Raw genomic sequence first — 24,556 nt, 5'->3', positions numbered from 1 at the left:
TTACATTATTGCACATTCACGCACCTTTCATAAACATTTTGGTCCTCCATATTTGTACTTTGGGAAGTAGATATTCATACATATCCGGCTAACTTATCCAGCTGGATGGATCAGTACTTATCCAGGTACGTGGCGACCTCTGAAGGGGGCCAGAAATTCAACTGCTGTCACTTACCTGGCTCAGAAGTGCTGAATATCAGCCTACTAGATTCTAGATTGACATTATTGATGTTTATAAAAGGGGAAGATACGTGTGAACGTTTAAGAAAGGTGAGTGAATCTCTTTCTTTGAGCATTGGCAGTGGAATTACAGCATATGAGCTTCAAACATGAGGTAATTCAGTAATTTCTCTGAATGATAGATTGACATCTCACTCTGTTCTCTTTCAAAAGTTCCCACTTGTGAATTGCTTATTCAAAAAGGCAAGTAATAAATTCAAATAAACAAATGAAGGCTGTTCCCTTTGTGTACTACACAGTATTTCAAACATGTGGTCAACACGTCACCCTTCTTAATTCATTGTTGACTGATAAAGTGCTTTTTATTTTTCCTCCTGCCCCTTTGAGCTTCCAGATCGATCAGAACCAGGGGCTGGGATCTGGTACCATGAGCCTTAATGTTATATCCCTTCCCATCTTACTTTGATCTGGTCATTGCATCAGTAGGTCTTTGGGCAGGTGCCTTGCACTAAGGCTCCTTCCTGAACCCTGCAATCATGGGCCCTGCATCCAGCCACCAGATGTTGCCACTGTGGGATGACTATGACCCCCTTGCCTGCCTCAGGGACTGGGAATACAAATTGCTATCTTTTAAATTGTTTAAAGTACAAGCACATTCAGAACGAAACCACAAATTACTGGCCATAGACAAAGATCTGCTTGGTTAAGGCATTATTTTATGTCTGATGTATTGTACTGAATGAGGTAAACCCTTTTTTTTTTCCTTTGGGAGAAAAAGGCTTGATAGAAATAGAAGTCATATGGGTGAGATGTCATTTGTGGTATCCTAACTGATATGGGCCAATAGAACCTAGGAAGTGTGAGGTGATTTGTGACTTTGCAACCAAATCAACCATTTACTAGAAATAACTAAGGCAAAGGTTAGATCTATGTGCAAGCAACTCTTTATTATGAAGACCATTTTCAGAAGCCATTTATCCAGATAAATACTGATTTACCCAGTTAAATAGGCTGTCTAAATATTACCCAGCCTTTATCTAGTTAAAAGTATGCGTGGGGATCAACAACGTGCACCCTTTCAGCCAGATAGAATGTAGGCGTTCCCAGGGGGTGTTCAGGTCAGGGGAGGGAAATAATGTTCAAATCCGCCCATGTTATTCACAGAGGAAAACATATCTGCGGCAAAAGCAAGTGCAAATCTCTGCAGATGCTTTTTTTCGAGGCCTTTTTCAAAGGGAGAGTATGTTCTTGCATTCTCTTAGAAAAAGGGGTGCAAAATCCATGAGTGAAAATGTAGGCCCTCCAGACTTTGCATCTAAGTGGATAGATTTGAAACTTGCCCTTATGTTATAATTTCGTCTGCGGTACACATAGAGGATGCATGTGCAGGTATACCAAGCCAGGGAAAGGAGAACCGAATCACCATCCCAGCTTGTTCAGAGCTCACGGAGACTTTCGGTGATACACATGCATTGATTCTAGAGTAGCTCAGGGACCATTTTCTTCACATTGTTTTTTCAAAACCAATCTGCATTCAGGAGGAAGGGGGGAGAGGTAATTTCCCAAAGGAATTATGAGCATAAATCCTTGTTTTATGCACATAAGGAGCCTTTTAGAAATTAACTGAAAGGTTGAGTGTGCAAACGTATACACAAGAAGGACTTCACATATAATTTTCTGTGCACAACCAAGAGGCATCAAAAGTATGCGCATAAATATACCCTTAGAAAGCTGCACTGGCTCCCATGCAGGTGTAACTTTGTTCCATGCGTACCGGCACACACCTGCAGATTTTCAAATCAGGTTTGAATCCACTTTGAAAATTTCAGCTAAATTCTGCCGGGGACAAGTACCTGCAGATTTTAGACCATGCAGATTATTTGAAAATTACCTTCCCCTTGTGTTAATAATGTTGGAAAGCAAAAGGATCTATTTACTAAAGCATATTAATATTGACAAGCATCATCAGCATGCGTTAAACACATTAACTATCGCACTATAGATTACATTATTTCACACATATGAGTGCATTAGTACACGTTAACCTTAATGCGAACTAACATCAAAAATATGTTAATGAGCTGCCTCACATTCAAATACATGCAAAGCAGCTCATTAATGTTAAAATGGTTAGTGCAAATCATATGGAGTATTGCAATTTTCACTAGTCCACCAGCAAATGCTAAAACTTTACTACACTTTGGGAAGTGTAGCCAAGCCATAGCTATAATCTTGGGCAGCTAATACAAGGCCCAGCGTGTATCACAATCTCCCCCCACCGACCTGAGACTTCAAATTCCAGCCCCAGTGGCCCAATCCCTTCACCCAATCCCAAAAGAGTGCATAAGATTTTTGGATACAATTTTGAATTTCACACCCGCAAAGCAGAAAGGAGAAGCACTTCCTCCTGCTCCCAGCTTTCCTTTTGAAGACCTCCAATAGGGAGGGGGAGCCTGGGAGAGTGGATCGGGGCCCCAAAGCCCGCTGATCAGGATCAGGATGTGGGAGAGGGGGCAGAAGAGAAATCAGATAGCCAGAGACAGCTTTTGAGGTCTGGGATTGGTGATTGGTCCCAGGGAATACATTTTTATTTAGTGGATTAAAATTTGATAGAACACATACGGTAACTCATATACCAATGCACTAATCATAGCATAATTTATACTAATAGCTTGATAATATCTGCCCACCAGGTAACCCTGAAACAAAACCATAGCAGCAAACAGTATACCTGGTAGAACATGGCTAACACATTTCAGATTGTGCAGCCTTGGGGAGGGGAGTGTGATAAGAGGGGATCAGGCTGCCAGACACAGTCTTTTAAGTCTGTGGAGCCTTCTAAGTCTGTGAAGGATGAGAGGATTGTAGCTGTCACTGGGCCTGCCATCACTGCGGACCACACTGGGCCATGCACTACTGCCAAAACTGGTTTTAATACCAGATTTACTAAAAGGTCTATTCCCGTTAGTCAATCATATGTTGAAATTGCAGCTGACATCCAGGTTATAATCAGCCATTATTGTGGGTTAACAGCCAATTTTAATGTGGTTTAGTAAATAGACCCCATAGTTTCATAATTGAACCAATGTACTTCATCATTTTCATCATCACAGTTATCATCTCTTTAAACACTATCCATCTTAAAATAATACTCTAGTACCTGTGTTTTTGACTTATTTGCATCTATGTTTAATTGCTATGATATCATTGGCCATTTACAGTGTGAGATTTGAATACAGAGTAGAACAATAGCTGCCGGTATCAAAAACCATGAAAAGCTCCTCCTAAACAAAGCTTGATGGGAAATTCTGCTTCAGATATGCAGGATTACAGGTACCGGCCAGATTTTAAGTTTAGCTGTGAAAATCTGGTTACATGGGGCTAATCGCAGTGCGCAGCTGTGCATTTTTTTTATAATGCACCCTGTGTGGAATGATCAGAGTCCCCTGCCAGCACACGGTTATATACCCACTCTGGCCCCTGCGGCAGCCAGCTTCCTGCATGCTGTAAATGAGTCCGTCCAACCCTATGCACAAGGGGCAGTCGCTTGTGCAGAGGCTTCAGAGGGGCAAGATGCCTGTGTAAAAGTGGAAGCAGGCCTATGCCTTTCAGAGAGGAAGCAACCCAACCTTAGATCTCAGGATATTTTATTTTGCATTTTTCTGAAATAAAGGCCATGGAGAATAAGTGGTTCTAAACTATCTGTGAAATCAGCGTTCTAGCAAGGGCAGAGAAAGAGGTGCACTCGCCTCGGGCATTTCTGTGTGGGGTTACCCAATGGCAGAAAATATATTAATTTTTTAAACCAAATTTGTATAATGTAATATCTTCTGAACTTAAGCTACTATATAAAAAGCCAATTAGACAGATATATAAAAAGTGATCCATGTAAATGTCTAAGCTGCTACTATATTCTAGCCAGATAAAGAGTTATCTGACTATAATATAGCTGGCTAAGTTGGGGGTGTTTCGCTCAGCGGCTCATATGGACCCTTACAGTTTAAGTGGGGGAAACCGAATGAACCTTCTTCCACAAGCACCAAAACGATTCGTCTGGCCCTCTGTGAAACCACTTACACATTCCTTCTCTAGTGGAACAATTAAAAGTGCTGTGAGAGAAACCTCACAGGGACAAAGCAGGATTGCTGCCCCCATCAACAGGGAAGCTTTAGGGTTGAATTGTGCGGCTGCAAGGCTAGGCTTTCCATCCCTAAATCCAATACACACACCTAGCAGAATTGAGTAGATATCCTTCATGCATCTATATGCCCCAGAACTTGCCCTCAGAAAATGACAACTTTAACTAGGAAGAAGTTTTCTGAAAGTGCAAAACTGTTAGGCTACTGTATCATGAGTTTTCATTTGCAAATACCCAGGAATTTTTTCATATCTTCTCCCAGCTTACTTAGCTCAGTTATTGTAGCAACAGATCTTGACTGGAGAACATGCACTGGGCTCTTTCCAGAACCTTGCAATCTTGAGTTCTACATCTGGCCACTAGATGTTGCCATGATGCAATGACAGGGCCTCCCTCTTCCCGAGGCTATGAAGGTTGCCTATGCATCCCCAGGCCCAGGCAACCCAGAAAATGGAAGACCTGACCTGGGAATTTAACTCAGGTCCTCCAATGAATCGCTAGGGTGAATTCTGTCTGTATCTTTATCTGGAATCAAAGAACAATAAGGAAACAGATGGGCAGTGAGCCAAGTGTATGAAAACTACCTGTTATTATTTCCATATTAAAAAAAAAAGGTTTTGTTCTGCAACAATATAGCAAAATTTGATAAAACAATAACTGTGAAAAATGGAAATCACGGTATACTATAAAAATATAAAGAATTATTTTCAAAATATGGTACTTTCGCAAAAATGATAGGCAGCAGAAATGTGTGTGTGTGTGTGTTTTAGCATCTTCATAGCATTTATTGCATTGTGTCTGAAGCCTTTTGCACAGTTTTCCCATGTATCCTGCATGTACAGTGGTGCCTGCTTTGGAGTAGAGTGTGTTCATTTTGTTGACTGGTTGATACTCACACAGAACTGGTGCCTGTGCAAGGAGAAGAGGAATTATAACCTCATGATTGTGCTGGTAACAGTCCATCTTCAAAGGGTTTTATAATTCTCTTACACTCATAGAAGAATGAAGCATTTAATGATCAGGCCTTTTAAAGGCAGATATCATGTAAGTGGGAGTTTTACTTATCTGCTCAGTAATAGTAAGTGATACCTTACTATTACTAAACTTTGTGTGCAAGATTTGCTGCTCTTATCAAGGGCTACAATCTTTCTAAACCTTTGCAGAAAAATCAAAAGCAGAAACAGAACTTTTAAGCATGAAGACGTTCCAGTGTATGTGTGTTAAGAGCTTGGTGTCTGATGTTTAATTCTCATGTCTTGAAATTTGTGGCTTTTTCCTGCTACTTGCTCTTGTCCATGTGTTTGCAAAATATCCTGGTTGCAAAGGACACTGTAATTGTTCAGGAGGCATCAGGTTATTCTGATGCCTGTTTAAGACATTAACAGTATAAACACTGATTTAGAGTTATGATTATTTCATTATAGCCACAGCGACCCGTATTCAGCCATGAAAATATACACAACGTGGGAGAACCGTGAGTATTCCTTTTGTCGGTTATTCTAAAGGGACAGGCATGACATTTTACTAAATTGCTCAGTTGGCTGGCATGCCCACATCTTCTACAGAGATAGGCGCAAGACATTCAAAATATATTCGCTGGAGGAAAAAAAGGAAAAGAGGGATATGATAGAAGCATTCAAATATTTGACAGGCTTCAATAAAGTATAGGAAGGGGAACATTTTCCAAAGACCAGGACAGAGGCGAACCTTGAGTATTTGGCACCTGGGGCAAATACTTCTTTGGCGCACCCCCCCTCCCCAATATGTAATTTTAAAATTTCCTAAACATCAATAAAATATTTCAAAACAGTAGACACATCAAACAACACCCAATAGTTAAAACTAATAAGGATTTTAAAAATATCCCACTCAATTGTTTTGAAGAATAGCGATTTTTCTGCTTTTCCATTGTTGCACTGCCTACAGAATCTGGCTTGTGGTTTCCAGTTCAGTGTTTGTCTGCATGTGTGCATGTGAGAGAGAGGCAGAGGACGTGTGTGTGTGTGTGTGTGTGTGTGTATGTTAGCATGTAAGAAAGACACAGAGGAAGCGTGTGTGTAGGTGAGAGAGAGATGGAAGAAGCCTATCTTTGAGTGGGAGAAACACAGAGGAAGTATGTGTGTGAGAGAGGTACAGAGAAAGTGCATGTGTGTGTCTCACAAACACATACTCCCTCTGTCTCTCACCAAGCATGTATGTGTGTGTTTGAGAGGGAGGGAGCATATTGTGTGTGTGTGTGTGTGTGTGTGTGCACGCATGCCACCATTATACAACAATCTTAGGATTGTACCTCTCTCACACACACACATTTCCTCTGTATCTCTCTCACACAGACATTTTTTTATTTATTTATTTATTTATTTTTAGATTTTTATATACCGGTGTTCCTATATGAAATAAAGATCACATCGGTTTACATTGAAACAGAACATGAAAATTGCCAAAAGGCATTACATAGAACAAGGTATTACATAGAACAGACATGCTTCCTCCATCTATCTCTCGCATACACACAAGCTTCCTCTGTGTTTCTCTCACATATTAACACACATACACTCACAGGCTTCCTCTATCTCTCACTCACACTCACACACACATGTGCAGACAAAAACAGAAACCACAAGCCAAATTCTGTATGCAGTGCAACAATGGAAAAGTAGAGAATCACACACAATTCCTGTCTCACACACACACACACACACACACACATGCTTCATTTCTCTCACTCCCATCCCTACCCCTGCACACAGGCACCCTCTCATACAAACTTACAGGCACCCTCTCACACATACGCACCCATAGGCACTCTCTAATATACACAGGCACACACACTCACTGTTCTATACATTCACCGTCTCATACACACATAGGCATTCTCTCGTAACACACCCACACACCCTCTCATACACACACACACATACACCCTCATGCACACACACACACATACACACACCCTCATATACACACACACACTCATACATACATACACACCCTCATACACACACCTCTCAAATACACACACATTCACCCTCATATAAAAAACACCGGCACTTACTCTCACAGGCAGGGTAAGTGCTAGCATTTTTTGCTGCCCTGTGTGAACAATTACTGTGCTGCCCCCTCCTCATCTTTTTTTTTTTTTGTATGTTCAATCTGTTTTATTAAGTGATACATATTGTGAACTATATACAGAGCATAGTCATAAAAAAAACTCATGAACTGTTGTATGAAACATCGTATATAATGAAATCAGAGTAATGCCGGTATATAATCACATTATTTTCCAAGGAAATAATCCCCTCTCCCCATCCCTTCCAGAGCGCAACAGCCAATATCCTTGGATCAAACCAGGCCCAAAGGAACATCTTTCCTTTGCTACTCCGGGTTCCATATGCATGTTCAGGTGTAATAAAGAGGCTGCTACACTCCGTTCCCAACCCTATTCCCTACCCACAGTACCCCCTCCCTCCCAGCCCACCCTCCAGTGATCAAGTTCGTATACTGTCTTGTTGTCTCCATATCAGAAATTATTAACCATTAAGTATCAAACTTCTTGTCCTGTGCGGTAATGATTGCAAATATGGTTCCCAGGTCTGTAGAAAGGAGGTGTGATGTCTGGGCGAACTCCCAGAGGACAAATTCTCCATTTGCATCAGTCTGTGAAACTGACTTCGCCACGCCCAAAACGATGAAGTTGATTCCTCCATCCAATGTAGAAGAATTACCTTTTTCCCTACCAGGCCTGCCTTCTGCACAAGAATACGCATACTCCCCGTCGGGGCTAAATATCGAGTAATACAATGAAATAGCCATAAATATGGGGACATTGGCAAGTTGACACCAACCAATGTAGTCATATATTGTACATTCTGTCGCCAGTATCCTTGAATGTTAGGGCAGGCCCAGAAGACATGAGACATATTCCCTACGGACATCTGGCAGCGTTTGCATGTGGCTGTGGAAGTAAGACCAGCCTGGAATGCAATGTGTGGAGAAATAAACGCACGTCTCAAAAATTTTAGGTGCATTTCTCTAAAATACATATTGCTAGTAATTGGAAGCACACTCCTAACGCTGAAAGCAAAGATAGTTGGTGGCAGCAGAAAGGCGCCCTCTCGATTCCATCACTCCACCGCTAACTGATATGAGTCCCTGGGCAAGCTACGCATTAACCTTTGGTAATATACCGAAAGAGTAGGGGCTTTCAGATGATCAAATTGAAAAAAATCATGTAAAGCCTTGAACTCTGCCAAATGTGTAGCAGGGGGTCCCAAAGATCGTATATATTTGTGAACTTGCAAATATCCAAACATGTGAGATCCCAATAACCCATAGTATTCCTGCAAGTAATCAAAAGATAAAATAGTGCCTTCAGCATCTAGAACATGGCCCAGACTAAGAATGCCCTTTCGCCTCCAAGTCTGGAAACACTGGGTGGTGGAACCTGGTGAAAAATCTAAATTTCCGCACAGGGGTAATAGATAGGAACATACTCTGGAGATCCCCAAAGATTTGGTTAAATATGCCCATGCTTTCCTGAGGGGTAGTATGAGTGGATGATTCGTTAGCAAGGATGGAATTGTCGTTCCTTGGTTCATAAGAACAAAGCTCAGGGCCAAGGGGGCAATCAGCGTATGCTCGGCCAGAAGATTGACACAGGGAGACTGTTCCAGAAGCCAGCCACGAAGCAAGTGGAGAATAGCTGCCAGCCCGTAGAGGTTAAGAGCAGGAATCCCCATACCCCCCCCTGGTCCATGGAAGTTTCAGCCATTTCATTGGGATTCTGGCTTTTTTCCCCTTCCATATAAAGTGACGTACCAGTTGATCAATGCGGGAATGATCCCGAGAGGATAGTATTAAAGGGAAATTCTGGAAAATATAAAGCCATTTAAGCAAAATTACCATTTTAATTAGGTTTATCCTTCCTCCCACTGAAAGCGGTAGATCTCGCCAGATGTTAAACTTCTCCTGGGTTGCCCGTAATAGTGGGGGGATATTAAGGGTATAAATACTCTGTATATCCATGGTTAGATGGATCCTTAAATATTTGATGGAGCCATGGGCCCATTTCAAGGGGAAGGGTCCCCCCCATCTCTCCTTGAGGGTCTCCGGGAATGCTAGCGCCTCCAACTTATCCCTATTAATGTGCATACCGGACAGTGCCTCATAAAGCCTGAAAAGAATCAGAAGGGCCTCTAAAGACCTGTGTAGAGATGTCAGAAAAAGTAATACGTCGTCAGCGAAGGCCGCATATTTGAAAATTTCTTGTTTCCTGCCCCCGTGGAATTGTATTCCCCTGATAGCAGGATTATCTTGGATTTCTAGCAGGAACGGCTCCAGAATCAGTAAGAATAGTAGTGGGGATAGCAGGCATCCCTACCTGGTCCCCCGTTCCACCACAAAGGAATCAGTCAGCCCCCCATTGACACACATACGGGCCTCAGGGTTATGGTATAGGAGTTGGATGGCTTGATAGAAAAGACCACTGAACCCCATTAACTGTAAAACATGGAACATATAACCCCATTCCATCCTGTCGAATGCTTTCTCTGCATCCAGACTGACCATCAGATAAGGTTCCTTCGTTCGAGATCAAAGCACCATTACTATAGCCACTTGTCTGATGTTACGCAACGCATACCACTGTTTGATGAAGCCCACTTGTCCTGGTTTAATCAGGGTGAGAAGAACATTCCCCAAACGATCCGCGAGAATTTTGGCTAATATTTTGTTATCAACATTCAGCAATGATATGGGACGATAAGACACTGGCAACAAGGGATCCTTTCCCGGTTTGGGAAGAATGGTCACATATGCCTGGTTCCCCCCTGTAGGAAATGTCCCCTGGCTAATCAGTGTGTTATAAACAGTAGGGAGGAGTTTAGATATTGACGTCATGAGACATTTATAAAATTCAGTGCTATACCCATCCTGGCTGGGGGCTTTTAAGTTTTGCATATTTTGTATAACTCAGGTCACCTCATCTTCTGAGATGGGTTCATTCAAATAGCGACTGAATTCCACCGTCAAGGCAAAAAGTTGAAGCTGATCCCCCGAAGGCCTCCCATTTAGAAACATCCCAACCCTCAGTTTGGTATAGCCGAGAATAATATGTATGAAAAGCTTGCATAATTCCTTCGGTGTGAGTTACAATCTGATTTTGTGTATTTTTAATGGCATGGACATATTTAGAGCCTCTAGCTGATTTGATTAACTGTAGGGATGTGAATCGTGTGATCGATCGTCTTAACGATCGATTTTGGCTGGGGGGGGAGGGAAATCTGATCGTCATGGTTTTTTTTGTTAAAAAATCGTAAAAAATCGTAAATCGGGGGAGGGCGGGAAAACCGGCACAACAAAACAACCCTAAAACCCACCCCGACCCTTTAAAACAAATCCCCCACCCTCCCGAACCCCCCCAAAATGTTTTAAATTACCTGGGGTCCAGTGGGGGGGGTCCCGGCACGATCTCCCGCGATCTCCCGCTCTCGGGCCACGGCTGCGTTAATAGAAATGGCGCCGGTGGCCCTTTGCCCTTACCATATGACAGGGCAAAGATAGCGCCGGCGCCATTTTGGTTCCTGTCACCCGACGTCACGAGTGCAGGAGATCGCTCCCGGACCCCCGCTGGACCCCCAGGGACTTTTGGCCAGTTTGGGGGGGGCCTCCTGACCCCCACAAGACTTGCCAAAAGTCCAGCGGGGGTCCGGGAGCGACCTCCTGCACTCGCGCCGTATTGCCAATATTCAAAATGGGCCGGCGCTACTTTTGCCCTCACTATGACATACGGGTCATATGACTTTTGCCCTCACTATGACATACGGGTCATATGACATAGTGAGGGCAAAGGTAGCGCCGGCGCCATTTTGAATATTGGCAATACGGCGCGAGTGCAGGAGGTCGCTCCCGGACCCCCGCTGGACTTTTGGCAAGTCTTGTGGGGGTCAGGAGGCCCCCCAAGCTGGCCAAAAGTCCCTGGGGGTCCAGCGGGGGTCCAGGAGCGATCTCCTGCACTCGTGACGTCGGGTGACAGGAACCAAAATGGCGCCGGCGCTACCTTTGCCCTGTCATATGGTAAGGGCAAAGGGCCACCGGCGCCATTTCTATTAACGCAGCCATGGCCCGAGAGCGGGAGATCGCGGGAGATCGCGCCGGGACCCCCCCAATGGACCCCAGGTAATTTAAAACATTTTGGGGGGGTTCGGGAGGGTGGGGGATTTGTTTTAAAGGGTCGGGGTGGGTTTTAGGGTTGTTTTGGTGTGCCGGTTTTCCCACCCTCCCTCCTCCCCTGATTTACGATTTTTTGACGATAAATCGGGGGAATTGCTATTGTATCGCGGCTCTAACGATTTTTGACGATTTAAAATATATCTGACGATTGTTTTAAATCGTCAAAAAACAATTCACATCCCTAATTAACTGTGCCATCAATTTGCCAGATTTTTTACCAAATTGAAATAATTTAAATTTATAATAGAGAAGGCTTTTCTTAGCGCTGATGCAGTAATGTATTAATAGCTGTTTGTATAGAAAGAAATCCTTCTCTATGGCTTTTGGTGTGACAGCGTATTATATCCCATTTGCCTTTCTGAAGTTGGGCGTTCAGAAATATAATTTGTTTATCTAAAGATTTTTTCCTGTGTGCCACATAGGAAATAATACCTCCTCGGATCACTACCTTGGCTGTATTCCAAAATAAAATAGGATCATCTTTATGCTGAGCATTCATAAGCTCAAACGCTGCCCATTTTTCTTTTAAAAATTTTTGGAAAGTTATATCCTCTGCTAAGAAATAGGGATATTTCCATTGAAAAATACTATGTTTTGAGAGGGGATTGGTCAGTTCTAACCAAATCGGTGCATGGTCTGAAATTACCATATCACCAATCCCCGCTCCCATGATCTTGAAAAAACTATTATTACTCACTAAAAAGTAATCTATTCTGGCATGAGTTGCATGGGCACGGGATATATGCGTAAACTCCCTCTCTAGTGGGTGTAGTGTACGCCAAACGTCTATTAGATGTAGGGTTGATTCTAAAAATTTGATTCCTGTGCTAGGCATCCCCAGAGCTGTGGCCGATGAGGATCTGTCATAGAGAGGATCTTTAACCGCATTAAGGTCACCCCCCACTATCAGCATGTCATCAATGTAAGGGAGAAGCAAGGCGTGCAGCTCTCGAATAAAGGAAGCCTGATATACATTTGGAGCATATACATTGCACAGGATAAGAGAGATTATACTCTGTTTCCAAAATTATATATCTACCCTTGGGGTCTTTAACTTCTTTCAACACTTTAATCGGAAAGGATTTCCTGATTAAGACAGCTACCCCCGCAGATCTAGTACTAGCTGAGGAAAAATGAACTTTGAGCCCACCCAGCGCTGGCTTAGTTTGCTGTGTTCCAGGTCATTTAGATGCGTCTCCTGCAGGAAGGCAATATCAGCTGATTTTTTATTTAGGGCCTGCAAAATCTTAGACCGTTTAATAGGAGAATTGATTCCCCCTTCATTCCAGGAAAAAAGAAAGGAATTCCGACTACTCAGATAGGAAAGTACCATTATTAGTATAACAACAATGAGATTTCTTGTGGAGAGGCGAGTCTCTCAGCTGGCGCCCCCCCCCCCCCCCCCCCCCCCCCCGTGATGAGAAATAGAGACAACTTGATTAAGTTCCTGTATGCAACAAGACAATCACTGATAGATTCCTCCCACGTGTCCCCTCCCCCTGTCCCCCCTTGCTCTTTCCCCTGCAGTGCCCTGCCCCCCTCATTCCTATGCCCCGCTCCCAAGGTAACCCCTCCCCAGAACCCGCCATCAATTGATAGCAGGTGAAGATCATGACGACACAGTGCCCAGCTCACACACCCCCCTCCCCCCCCCCCCCATCCCCCCTCCCCATGGTAATATAATGGTAAGGGCACATTACCATAGTTTCCATGAGAAGGAACAAACAAGAACAATAATACAGGTATTGAAGCCGCCCAAAAGTATTATCAAAAACAATGAAATAATTTCCACAGATAAAAAGGAGGCAGAGGAGCCTGTGTCTTGTTAAGCGATGGTCCATATATCTTCTAAAGTTAACCCCCACTGGGGTTCTGTGCTGTCTGTACCTTCTGTGGCATTGGGGAATAAGAAAAGAAAGTTAGGCCGTGTGGGCAAGCAGTAATATAAAGAAACCAAATGCTCAGAGGTCTGGTCGCCCATACTCCTCTGAATGTCGTTAAGGCACTGACCAGCGGGCTTCAACTCTCCCACCTCTAAGTAAACTGTGAAACAGTTTGGAAACCCAAACAATTCTTAAACCACAAGAAAGGGTCCATGTTAAGTCCTGGATGATTGGGCCTTGATGGAATTGATCTTCAGGCAATGGGTAGGGTACCCAGCGCCATCAGCAGCACCACTCTAGCAAATCTGCTCCCGTATTGGCATCTGGTTCCCCTCAAGTGCCAGACTGGCTAGGAGTAGGTAGTGATTGCAGATATTGTTTGACAGCCGCAGCGTCATTGAACCAGCGGACTCCACTTGCTGTTTGAACTCTCATCTTGGCTGGATAGACCAGGATGGCCCGAATGCCCCACTCAAACAGCTGTGAGCAATATGGCACCAAAACGCAGCTTTGTTGTGAAACTGTTGCGGAGAAATCCTGAAAAATTAGAACCGGGCAGTTGTCATACATGAGTTTGGTCCCCAGTCAGAGTGCCCGCAGAATTGCCACATTGTGAGCATAGTTCAAGATTTTGGCAATTATTACCCGGGGTTTCATATTATCTGCTCGTTTAGGGCCCAGGCAGTGGGCTCTTTCCACTCAAAATGGGCCAGACATGCCTGTGAGAGACAGCGCTGTCGGGAGCCACCCCTCGAGGAAGCTAGAAAGATTTTGTTCTTCTAAACTTTCTGGGAGGCCCACTAACCTTATATTTGTGCGCCTTGCGCGGTTCTCGAGGTCATCAATCTTCCCCGCTTGCTTCTCCATTGCTGTTTTAAGCCCCTCTATTTCTGCCTGGGCCACGTGAAGGCCATCTTGGTTTCCGGACACTCTGGTTTCTAAATCAGAGAAGCGGCGATCAATGGCGGCCATGCCGGTATTTAATTCTTGCAGCTGATCCGATATTTTTTTTTTAGCTCCGGCGTAATCGCCGCTAGTACCGCGGCTGTCAATTCAGCAGTGGAGCCTGGCGATACCGCTCCCGTTTCCGCCGTTCCCGCCATATCTTCTGGGAGATATTCAGGCGCTCAGGCCCGCTCCTTCTCCTTCTCTTCTTTCCCCGCCTGAGCTGCCATCGAGTCAGAAGTCACCACAAAGTAGTAGGGGATTCCTTCACAAGGCGCTGAGTGAAAAAGAAATGGTGCCAGACGTTGGATGGGGGAGGACAGAGAGAGCTTAGGCTCCGCGACGGGGGATCTCATCCTCTCCCGTCAAGTTATCACATGATCTCCTCTCCTCATCTTTTTTTAACAGAGATTACCCCACCTCAATTAAACATGCAGAACACAGACTCACTCTCACAAAATTCAGAATAAAGAGGCTATAAACTATAAACTGGAATTGGAACAAAAACCGCAAACCACAACAAGCCAGACTCTCTATGCAGAGCAGCAATGGGGTAACAGAAACATCACCAGTCCTCATAAATCATCCATCAAACAATAAAATCAAGGAATATAAAACAGTCATTATTAGTAAAACATACTTGGAAATATTCTTTTTATAATGATCTAAGGAATAGAATAACATCCAATAATAAAGAGCTCATACAAAATTTTAAAAATTTCTGAAACAAATTATTTCAAAATGGAAGACACAGACATCCAATAAATTAATAAGGATGGAAAAATCACTGCTCTCCATAACTGAAAATGTTTTCTTTCCAGTTATCCTGAGTAAGGCATGGATAAGTGAAGCATCACAAATTTTCTTCACACCCACACAGGCAGGCTCCCATTCACACACACCCCAGACAGGTTCCCATACATACACACTCCAGACAGGTCCCCATACATACACACACACATACACACCAGACATGTTCCTATTCATTCACACATACCCCAGACAGGTTCCTACCCCCCCTACCCCCACACACAGACACACACAGCCCAGTCAGGTTCCTATTCACACACACATGCACACACACAGTCAGACTCCCATTCACATACCCCCCGCCTCCGGTCAAACTGTCATTCACATATCCCCCCTTCAGTCAGGCTCTCATTCACCCCAATCAGGTTCTCATTCACACATACCACATGCTCACACCTTCCTGCCGGCGGTAATGGCTGGACCGCCCCCCTTCATCCCCTTTTTCGTACGTCTCTGGACCAGGAAATTCAAGGACAAAGCATCATGATTTGAAGTCGCAGGGAGGAAGGTTCAGAGAAAACATGATAAACATTAGGGATGTGAATTGTTTTTTGACGATTTAAAATATCGTCCGATATATTTTAAATCGTCAAAAATCTTTAGGGCCACGATACAATACCAATTCCCCCAATTTATCGTCAAAAAATCGTAAATCGGGGGAAGGGGGAGGGCAGGAAAACCGGCACACTAAAACCCCCTAAAACCCACCCCCGACCCTTTAAATTAAATCCCCCACCCTCCCAAACCCCCCCCCAAATGCCTTAAATTACCTGGGGGTCCAGCGGCGGTCCGGAATGGCAGCGGTCCGGAACGGCCTCCTGCAATTGAATTGTGTTGTCTTCAGCCGGCGCCATTTTTCAAAATGGCGGCGGCCATAGACCAACACGATTCAACTGCAGGAGGTCATTCCGGACCCCCGCTGGACTTTTGGCAAGTCTTGTGGGGATCAGGAGGCCCCCCCCAAGCTGGCCAAAAGTCCCTGGGGGTCCAGCGGGGGTCCGGAAAATGATCTCCTGCCGCGAATCGTTTTCCATACGGAAAATGGCGCCGGCAGGAGATCGACTGCAGGAGGTCGTTCAGCGGCGGTCCGGAACCCCCACTGAATGACCTCCTGCAGTCGATCTCCTGCCGGCGCCATTTTCCGTACGGAAAACGATTCGCGGCAGGAGATCGTTTTCCGGACCCCCGCTGGACCCCCAGGGACTTTTGGCCAGCTTGGGGGGGCCTCCTGACCCCCACAAGACTTGCCAAAAGTCCAGCGGGGGTCCGGAACGACCTCCTGCAGTCGAATCGTGTTGGTCTATGGCCGCCGCCATTTTGAAAAATGGCACCGGCTGAAGACAACACAATTCAATTGCAGGAGGCCGTTCCGGACCGCTGCCGTTCCGGACTGCCGCTGGACCCCCAGGTAATTTAAGGCATTTGGGGGGGTTCGGGAGGGTGGGGGATTTAATTTAAAGGGTCGGGGGTGGGTTTTAGGGGGTTTTAGTGTGCCGGCTCACGATTTTCACGATTTTCACGATTTTCACGATACTTCAAACACCCAAAAGGCAACGATACGATTCCCTCCCCCTCCCAGCCGAAATCGATCGTTAAGACGATCGAGGACACGATTCACATCTCTAATAAACATTTCATTAACGAGAGAGTGATAGTTGCCAGGAGCAATCTACCAGCAAAGATGGTGGAAACTGGTACAGTGAGAGAATTTAAGTATGCCTTGGAGGGACATGGTAGGAACAAAATTAAAAAGTTGCAAACAACCCACTCTTTAGTCCCTTGAGAACGAAGGCAATGTGATAAGGAGAAAAGAAGAAAGCACATGCTAGTGACACTGTAGGCCATGGGGTAGCCAAGTAGAAACTAGCAGGCTGCCACTTTCCAGAAACCAACAGGTTGGTGGTAGCCAAGTGCCTTTCATTAAGGCCATGGTGTGATAAGCATCTAGATCTTAGGAAAACAGCCTAATTTATTACAAGGTGATAAAACATAAGGAAGTGAGAGAACCTGGGTATTGGATTAAGTATGAGAACTTGTATGCTTATCTGCCTGGTATGGGAAAACAACAAAAAACTGACTTGGATAAGAAGCTATATCCTACAGCAGTGGTTCCCATATTGTGGGTTGAGAAGTCAGCAGATGGGGTCATGAAAAGCAGGGTTGCTTCCCCATAGAGACCTCTGCTTCTCGCAGACCTCCACTTCAGCTTGCAGGAGTGGTCAATGCACACTCATGGGCCCCACCCCCTCCTCCTGTTCGAATGGAAATCTGTGACGGAGGACTGGGGTGTGTGATTGCACGCTGACTCAGAGGCTGCACTTTGACTTCTGCTTCTACCACTAATTCCCCACTTCAGGTGAGCAGGGGGTGGGAGGGGTCAGAAGGGAATTCTGCTATTTTGTGTCGATCAGCATCTGGGAGCCATGTGAATTTTTAGGGGTTAATTTGGGGAAGCGCTGTCCTACACGTGATCAGACGTCTAAGGTTGGCAGCTGGGATAGTGTAGGCCAGACTAACTGAGCAGACTGGATGAGTCCTTTGGTCTTTATCTGTTACTATGCTATTAAATCTCATACAGTGTTCAGGGTATGCACTATGCAGTGCAATGTTAGTGGAGTGGTTTAACTGCATGCTGCAGGGGGAACTTTTCCTTCTGGCACATTTTTTAAATGTAAGATGGGATGAATACAAGGCACATCCCCATAGCAAAAGAGAGGAGGTGAAGGCAGGGAATCGCTCAGGTTCTTTATTACTGGATGTACAGTTTCAAAACTGAGTTGAAGGTATATTAATTTGTTTCAGTTAGTTGGGATGAGGGTTGATACATTCTAACACTTTAGGTACTTTATCTGAAAGCATAATTTGTAGTCACTTTAGTTAGTGGTGCTCCCTGCTTCCTAAAATGAGCAAAACAGGGAAAGCAGGTGAACAATTTTGCATATCTAGATCTGTGTTGCATGGCAAGAAATGTAACACTGCATTTAGTAAATACATGGTTAAATAAAATAAATGTATCACCATAACCTAGGTCAAAACATTTTGATATATACAACCTTCAGCTTGATGATACTGTTTTCAGTAGGATATAAGTTCTCCTTTCATAAGGGTTTCTCCTCTTCATGTCTATTCTTTTGAGCACCCACTAGAGGCATTTAATTCTGGTTTTGGTAGGAAAAAAGTTCAACAAAAAAGAATAAAAATTGTTGTCCTTAAGTAAGCAATGCCTTGCTTTTTAATCGAGGGTTTTGAATAACTGAGCAAGATATTACAAGAGCTCTGTCTGATATTAATATTGCCAGTCTTATAATAATCTACTAGTTTAGGATATTGTTTGGTAAAATCTCCCCAAAGATGTAATTTTTTTTTTTTGTCCTTTTTGTTTTTCTCAAGGTTTCAGGCTCTGTACAATTACACTCCTCGAAATGAAGATGAGCTTGAGTTGAGAGAGGGAGATGTCATTGATGTCATGGAAAAGTGTGATGATGGCTGGTTTGTAGGTATGGTTATCCTATGAGGCCTCTTGTTGTTTCATAGCAGGATATCTCCTAATATTCATTATGAAAGTGATTTGGATATTGAAACAGCAATTCCAAATTCAGTTGTCCACTCTCAGTCAAGCAAAGATATAGGAGGGTTTGAAACTATTAAGATGAAAAGCCAGGTGCCTTCACAATATGGAGTACATTTTTGCTATCGCAAACCTCCCAATTATTTGTTTAATTAAAGTATCTTTAAAACTCATTATTAAAAAAAAACTTAACAAGTGTATCCAGGAGAATGCTCATTTTTTTTCAATCCCACTTACAAAGAACCACACAAGACACACCAGACACAAATGTTGGAATAAATAAATAAACAAATAAATAAATAAATAAATAAATAAATAGGCCACAGCTTTCTAATAACAATGCATAACCTAAGCCAAAGAAGCTCAATAAATAATATCATTACCTAGCCACGTGCCATGTTACTAGCTAAGCGACTTTAAAGCCATCTAGCCAATTAACACAGCTCTGTACCATCCGAGGTCTATGAGCCCCTCCCGCCAGACCACCAGCTAGGAAGCCAGGCTCAGGTAATTCCCATCAGCTCCCCAGCCACTCTTGCCCTCAGTCGACCAGCCGGGCAGATCACATGAGGACAAGCAGTGAAGAACTAGCCTAACAAATGCCTTAGCTCAGGTACCAGCCACAGGCACAGGGAAATATATTTACCCTGTGCCCACAAAGCTGTGGCCTATATCAACTGCTCTATGACCTGTTCCAAAACTTCATTGAGAAACAAGTCCATTCCATCATTGAACAAATTAATATCATCTCCTCAATAACAATCTGCACATTCAGTATCAACCCAATCATGCCTCACTTGTCATCCCCATATGTTTTTACCTATTTTCCTTTTAATTTTTATCAGTCCTCTAGGCCACCTTTTCTGGTCCCTATGACATCTTCTAGGTTTTATATCAGATCATCAAAGTATCAACTCAGGAATTAACTCCAAAATAATAGTAAAATTCTTTTTTTACTGCTCTAATCAATTGCTTACAAATGAGTCACAAGAAATTCACCTTTATTAAAAAGGGGATACAGTTAAACCACAGTCCACAAGAAAGGATATTTTGTAATTGTTTCATAGGAATGTTGTGTAGAGTCCCATGCATATCTTTATCACTTCATAGAGGTTCCACTACTCTTTCTGTGTCCCTACAAAGGCCTTTGTTTCATCATTAAGGCTTTTTCAGGGGAAATTATGCTTCATAATTATTCTTGTGTTGATACCATGGACTGTATTTAGTGAAAGAGAACTCAATCTCTTATTCTCAGTGTTAAGCTCAGGCTTGTGAACCCTTGGGCCGACGGGAGGATGGTATACCTTTCGGAAGATCCGTAGGTTCTCTCGTCGGGTGGCAAGGCAGAGCAGAAGACGAGACCAACTGACCCTCGGCACTGGAGACTCGGGCGACTGCAGAGGCAGATGAAGAGATGAGAAGAGGACCTGTGTCTTTGCCACTGGAAGTCTGTGATCCCCCCAGGAGGAGCCCGTAGGGACCCAGACCGCTGGGACTTAGGTGGACCTTTGAGAGGTCAAGGTATCGGTGCAAGGGCTGACTGGAGCTTCGCCTGGAAGCCCGCGGTCCCCGGGGAGGAGCCTGTAGGGACCCGGACCGCTGGGACTTAGGCGGGCCCTTGGAGACAGTAGTCCAGAAGAAGTCCAAGGTCAAGTGCCAGAGGGTCGTCGCTTGCCAGTCCGAAGTCATGCACTGAGGGATCACCACTTGCCAGTCCGAAGTCACACACCAGAGAATCATCGCTTGCCAATCGGAAGTCACACACCAGAGAATCACCATAAGCCAATCCGAAGTCAGGAACTGGGAACACCAAGACGTAACAGGAACAAGGATCCAAAGCACAAGGAACTCACCGAAGCAAGCAGACTAGACAGCGCTGGAGAACGTTGCCAAGTCAGGGAATGAGCAGAGGAAGCCTCCCTCTATACTTCCCCTGCTCAGGCTGATCAGGAACAGGTGAAGCTGGTTAAAGGGACCAGGTCCTTTAAATCTGTGAAGGAGGCGCGGCCTCGCGCCTAAAGATGGTGGTGGCCATCTTTGATTTCCCCGCGGAGGAGAAACGCTGCTGGATGCCGCGAGGGGGGAGCAGGGACGGCTCCCCCTGCAGCGAGTAGCACCGAGGCCTGTGCCGGAGCAACGGTCCTGAAGTCAGGGTCCTCCCCCGGGGCTCCCACGGCGGTTCGCCGCCATGGGCAAGGTAGGGGACCGCGATCATGGCCTGCTACGGCCGCGGAACACAACACTCAGCGTGTTGGAAACCTTCCCTTGTCTTATTTGCCAGAGCTGTATCTGTAGCAGACTTCAATGCCTCTTTGCAGAACACAGTTTGTTTTATGTTGATATTTATACATGCTATAAATGCACTACAATAAAGAGAGTTTAGAAATGGTATAAATGAGGAATGATTGGCTAGGACAATTGATCAATATATGTGTGTATTTTTTAATAGTTTTGATATTCTTTGTCATTGAGTAATAACATTTGCAATATTATGCATCTCTCAAATCATTTAAAACATGTTATGTTACTTACTCTATTTTAGGGTTTTCTGATGGATAGATAGATACATGCATACATATTTATATATTGCATCAAAGCTGATGGATGGACAGATATGTATTTTATATAGCCACCACATTTAACTGTCTTGCTTTTATTAACTTTTCATTCTCTGTTTTCAGGAACTTCAAGAAGAAACCGATTCTTTGGTACTTTTCCTGGAAATTATGTCAAGAGGCTGTGAGACTTTTCTATCCTACATATTTATGCCACCTCTTGGAAGCATATCCACAGAAAGTTGCAAAGAAATATGCTTCCGTTTTCATGCTTTATGGTTTCAAATAGAAATTGTTACCTAGTCGCAATCACCGTTTGCCAAAACGTTCCAGCAGTATTAGAGCAAAGACTACAGTATGGAAAACGTGACTGTAACGAAACCAGAGGATTGTTTCAACGCAAAGTATTTTTTCCTGCTTTCTTTCTTTTGAACATTTTCTCTCTGGGACACACCACCATGGAGATCTTGACTGGCCTTATACAGACAACAAACCTGTGAAGGAAAAGAATCTCATTTTTGAGGCTTTTTTGTCCTATTTTAAAATTCTAAGAAAGCACGACTATCATGTATTACCTAATGGAGAGAAGGTGTTTTATGGGGAATTTTTTGCTTTTTTGTTAAAGAAAAAAACAATAACAACAACAAAAAACAACAACCACAGCATGGAGTTTTCACATTCTTACGTTTAATGATATTTTGTGGCTTTCACGTTTACCATCATAAAACTGTTCACTGTGGTGATTTGCAAAAATAAAAGAATGATGTAAGTTGTTTGCACAGTACACAGTGAGGGCTTCATTTTAAGCAAAACAAGCACAGATGATTTTGGAGAGGATAGTGACAGAGGCAAATGTGAAAGGATTACTGGAATCTCGTTTCAAGCTAGGGGACCTTTCCCAGCTAGATTAAGGAAATGGAGAAGATTCAAAAGTCAGATAATGTTTTTCTTAGCTGTGAGGACACAGTATAAGAGAAGATAGCAAAAACCCCAAATCTTTGTGATCTAAAGTTGCGTTATCCAAATTCATTCATGTATTGAAGCTAGCAGCAACTTGAACGCTATAGTAGGAGGCATTGATTTCTTCAACATTTAAGCTTGCAAAACAGTGTTAATTTAAGTTTTTTGACTAACATAGCCACAAGGCAAAATATTCACAGACAGTAACTTTTTCCTAAGTACCACACAGTTTATTGTTTCACTGCATCATTACCTATATATTTATGTGCATAGGTTAAAATGCCTAAGTTTCACATTCTATTTTAGATATGTAGCAGTGCGAAAAAGGAATGCAAGTCATAAGTATTATGCCTGTTACACTCTTGTTATATTTTGTGATTGTAGTAAACTATTATTTAAACAGTTCATTCATCTTCCTGTATGCAAGCCTACATTGTACATGATGTTTGGATTCGGGAAGAAAATGAATATTATGGACCTGATCTATCAAACCCCTTGACCACATGCAGATAATGGAAGAAAACCTTTGATAAATCGAGCCCAGTCACATCATATGAGAACAGTACATATTTGGCTTTTTTTTTCAGCACCTTATTAGATGGCAAAAACTACTATTGTATTTCTCCTCTGGTAAATAACTGAGCTTATCACATTGTATGTAGCCTGTAGCATTTTGTAAATATGTTTGCCCTTTTTTTTTTTTTTGTATAGAACCATGATTTGTTTAAAAATAGTAAGTTCTTTATTTGGTCTTTGCCCTCCAGACAGACAGCACTATAATATTTTTTAAGTATTTCCTTTCATCAGTCATGCTGACCACAGTCACACCTAGATAGTGCAATTCTGTAAAGTAGCATTTTATGCACAAATTTTGTGAATTAAAAAAAAAAATACGGTTTTACCAATCAAATCGAAATGGACATATATCTTGATTACGGAGACAAGGTGACCATCTTTTTCGCAGTGTACCTTTCTTGCTGCATATTTCATGGCAAAAAGAAAGCTTTATACTTCTAAGGCTTTGACTTTTGAATTAGGTCAAGTGCATGCAGCTTTGCTGTGAAATAAATACCTATATTTGATGCTGTTTCTGATGGAAGATTTCAGTATCTGTTGCCTGTAATATTTAAACATGTACTGTTTCTACTCTGTATGCGATTGGGAAAAAAAACTTTTTCAGACCTGAATTTCAGGTTACCAACTTTGAATTCTTACAAGCAAAGGGTATTTGTGGTTTTTTTCTTGAATAGACTTCTAATAAATTTTGCCTGGCGTATACAACACTTTTCCCCAGCATGTTCTGTCTTGTAGTTACTATTCACTGTACACATTGTCATTTTATTAGTCATAGCAAGAATAGTAGCATGGTTACTTTGTAATTTACCTGTGCCCATAATATTCTCTTTTCCACTTCGTCCATTACTCACTTACTTCACATGCACTCCGCCACTGAGGACATTTCTCCACCTACCTGGGCTGCAAACTTCTGGAAAGAATGATAGCACTCCACAAAATGTAGGATCAAGGACTTAAGCATGCAGGACTTTCTTTGTTTCCCTGACATGCTCCCTCCTTACAATAACACACAAAAGGCACAAAAGTGGATTTATAAAGGCCAGAGTTTATTTAGAACGTAACATCAGAAACTGAGCCCATTATAAACCTAGAAATATGACAGCAGAAAAAGACCATATCGCCAATCAGGTCTACCCAGCCATACCAACTATTCAGCTTTACAATCTCTGCCACTCCCTCGAGATCCTTTGTATTTATCCCAAGCTTTCTTGAATTCACTTTCTCCAGAGGAGTTTGTCCTATGCATCCACTACCCTTTCAGTAAAGAAATATTTTCTTAGATTACTACTTAGTCTACTCCATTTCATTCTCATTCCATGACCCCTTGTTCTAGATTCTCCTTTACTTGAAAGAGGCTCACTCCTGTGCACAGAAACCTTGTAGTTATGTAAATGTCTCTATCCTCTCTCCCCTATCCCACCTTTCCTCTAGGGTATACATGTTTAAATCAAGGCTGTTCATATATGCTTTAGAACAAACACCACTGATCATTTTAGTAATCAACTTCTGGACTGAGTCCAACCAGTTTATATCCTTTTGAAGATGTGGTATGATAGGTTGCATAGATGAGAGCCCTTTCTGCTGTGGCATAGTTGACACAGCCTCGTAGGCAAACCTACGAAGACTATGCTGGTATCTGGCAAACACGCCCTGTAGCAGGACAATCTGGAGCTTCACCTATATCAACTGCCTCCCCTGCAGATTGAGCCCT

At 43.2% G+C, this 24,556-nt stretch overlaps 1 protein-coding gene across 1 annotated transcript in view; it reads left to right on the top strand.

The window, feature by feature from the left end:
* Positions 1–23,552, top strand: part of SORBS2 (sorbin and SH3 domain containing 2) — a 747,676-nt gene extending 724,124 nt beyond the window's left edge. The window contains 3 exon segments of the mRNA XM_029586937.1: positions 5,743–5,792; positions 18,577–18,683; positions 21,436–23,552. Of these exon segments, the coding sequence (XP_029442797.1) occupies positions 5,743–5,792; positions 18,577–18,683; positions 21,436–21,497 (219 nt within the window). The 3' untranslated portion in view covers positions 21,498–23,552.
* The last annotated feature ends 1,004 nt before the right edge of the window (positions 23,553–24,556 follow it).

Source organism: Rhinatrema bivittatum, chromosome 1, assembly GCF_901001135.1.
Source record: "Rhinatrema bivittatum chromosome 1, aRhiBiv1.1, whole genome shotgun sequence".
Taxonomy (NCBI): Eukaryota; Metazoa; Chordata; class Amphibia; order Gymnophiona; family Rhinatrematidae; genus Rhinatrema; species Rhinatrema bivittatum.
This window is presented reverse-complemented; position numbering and strand designations above follow the sequence as displayed.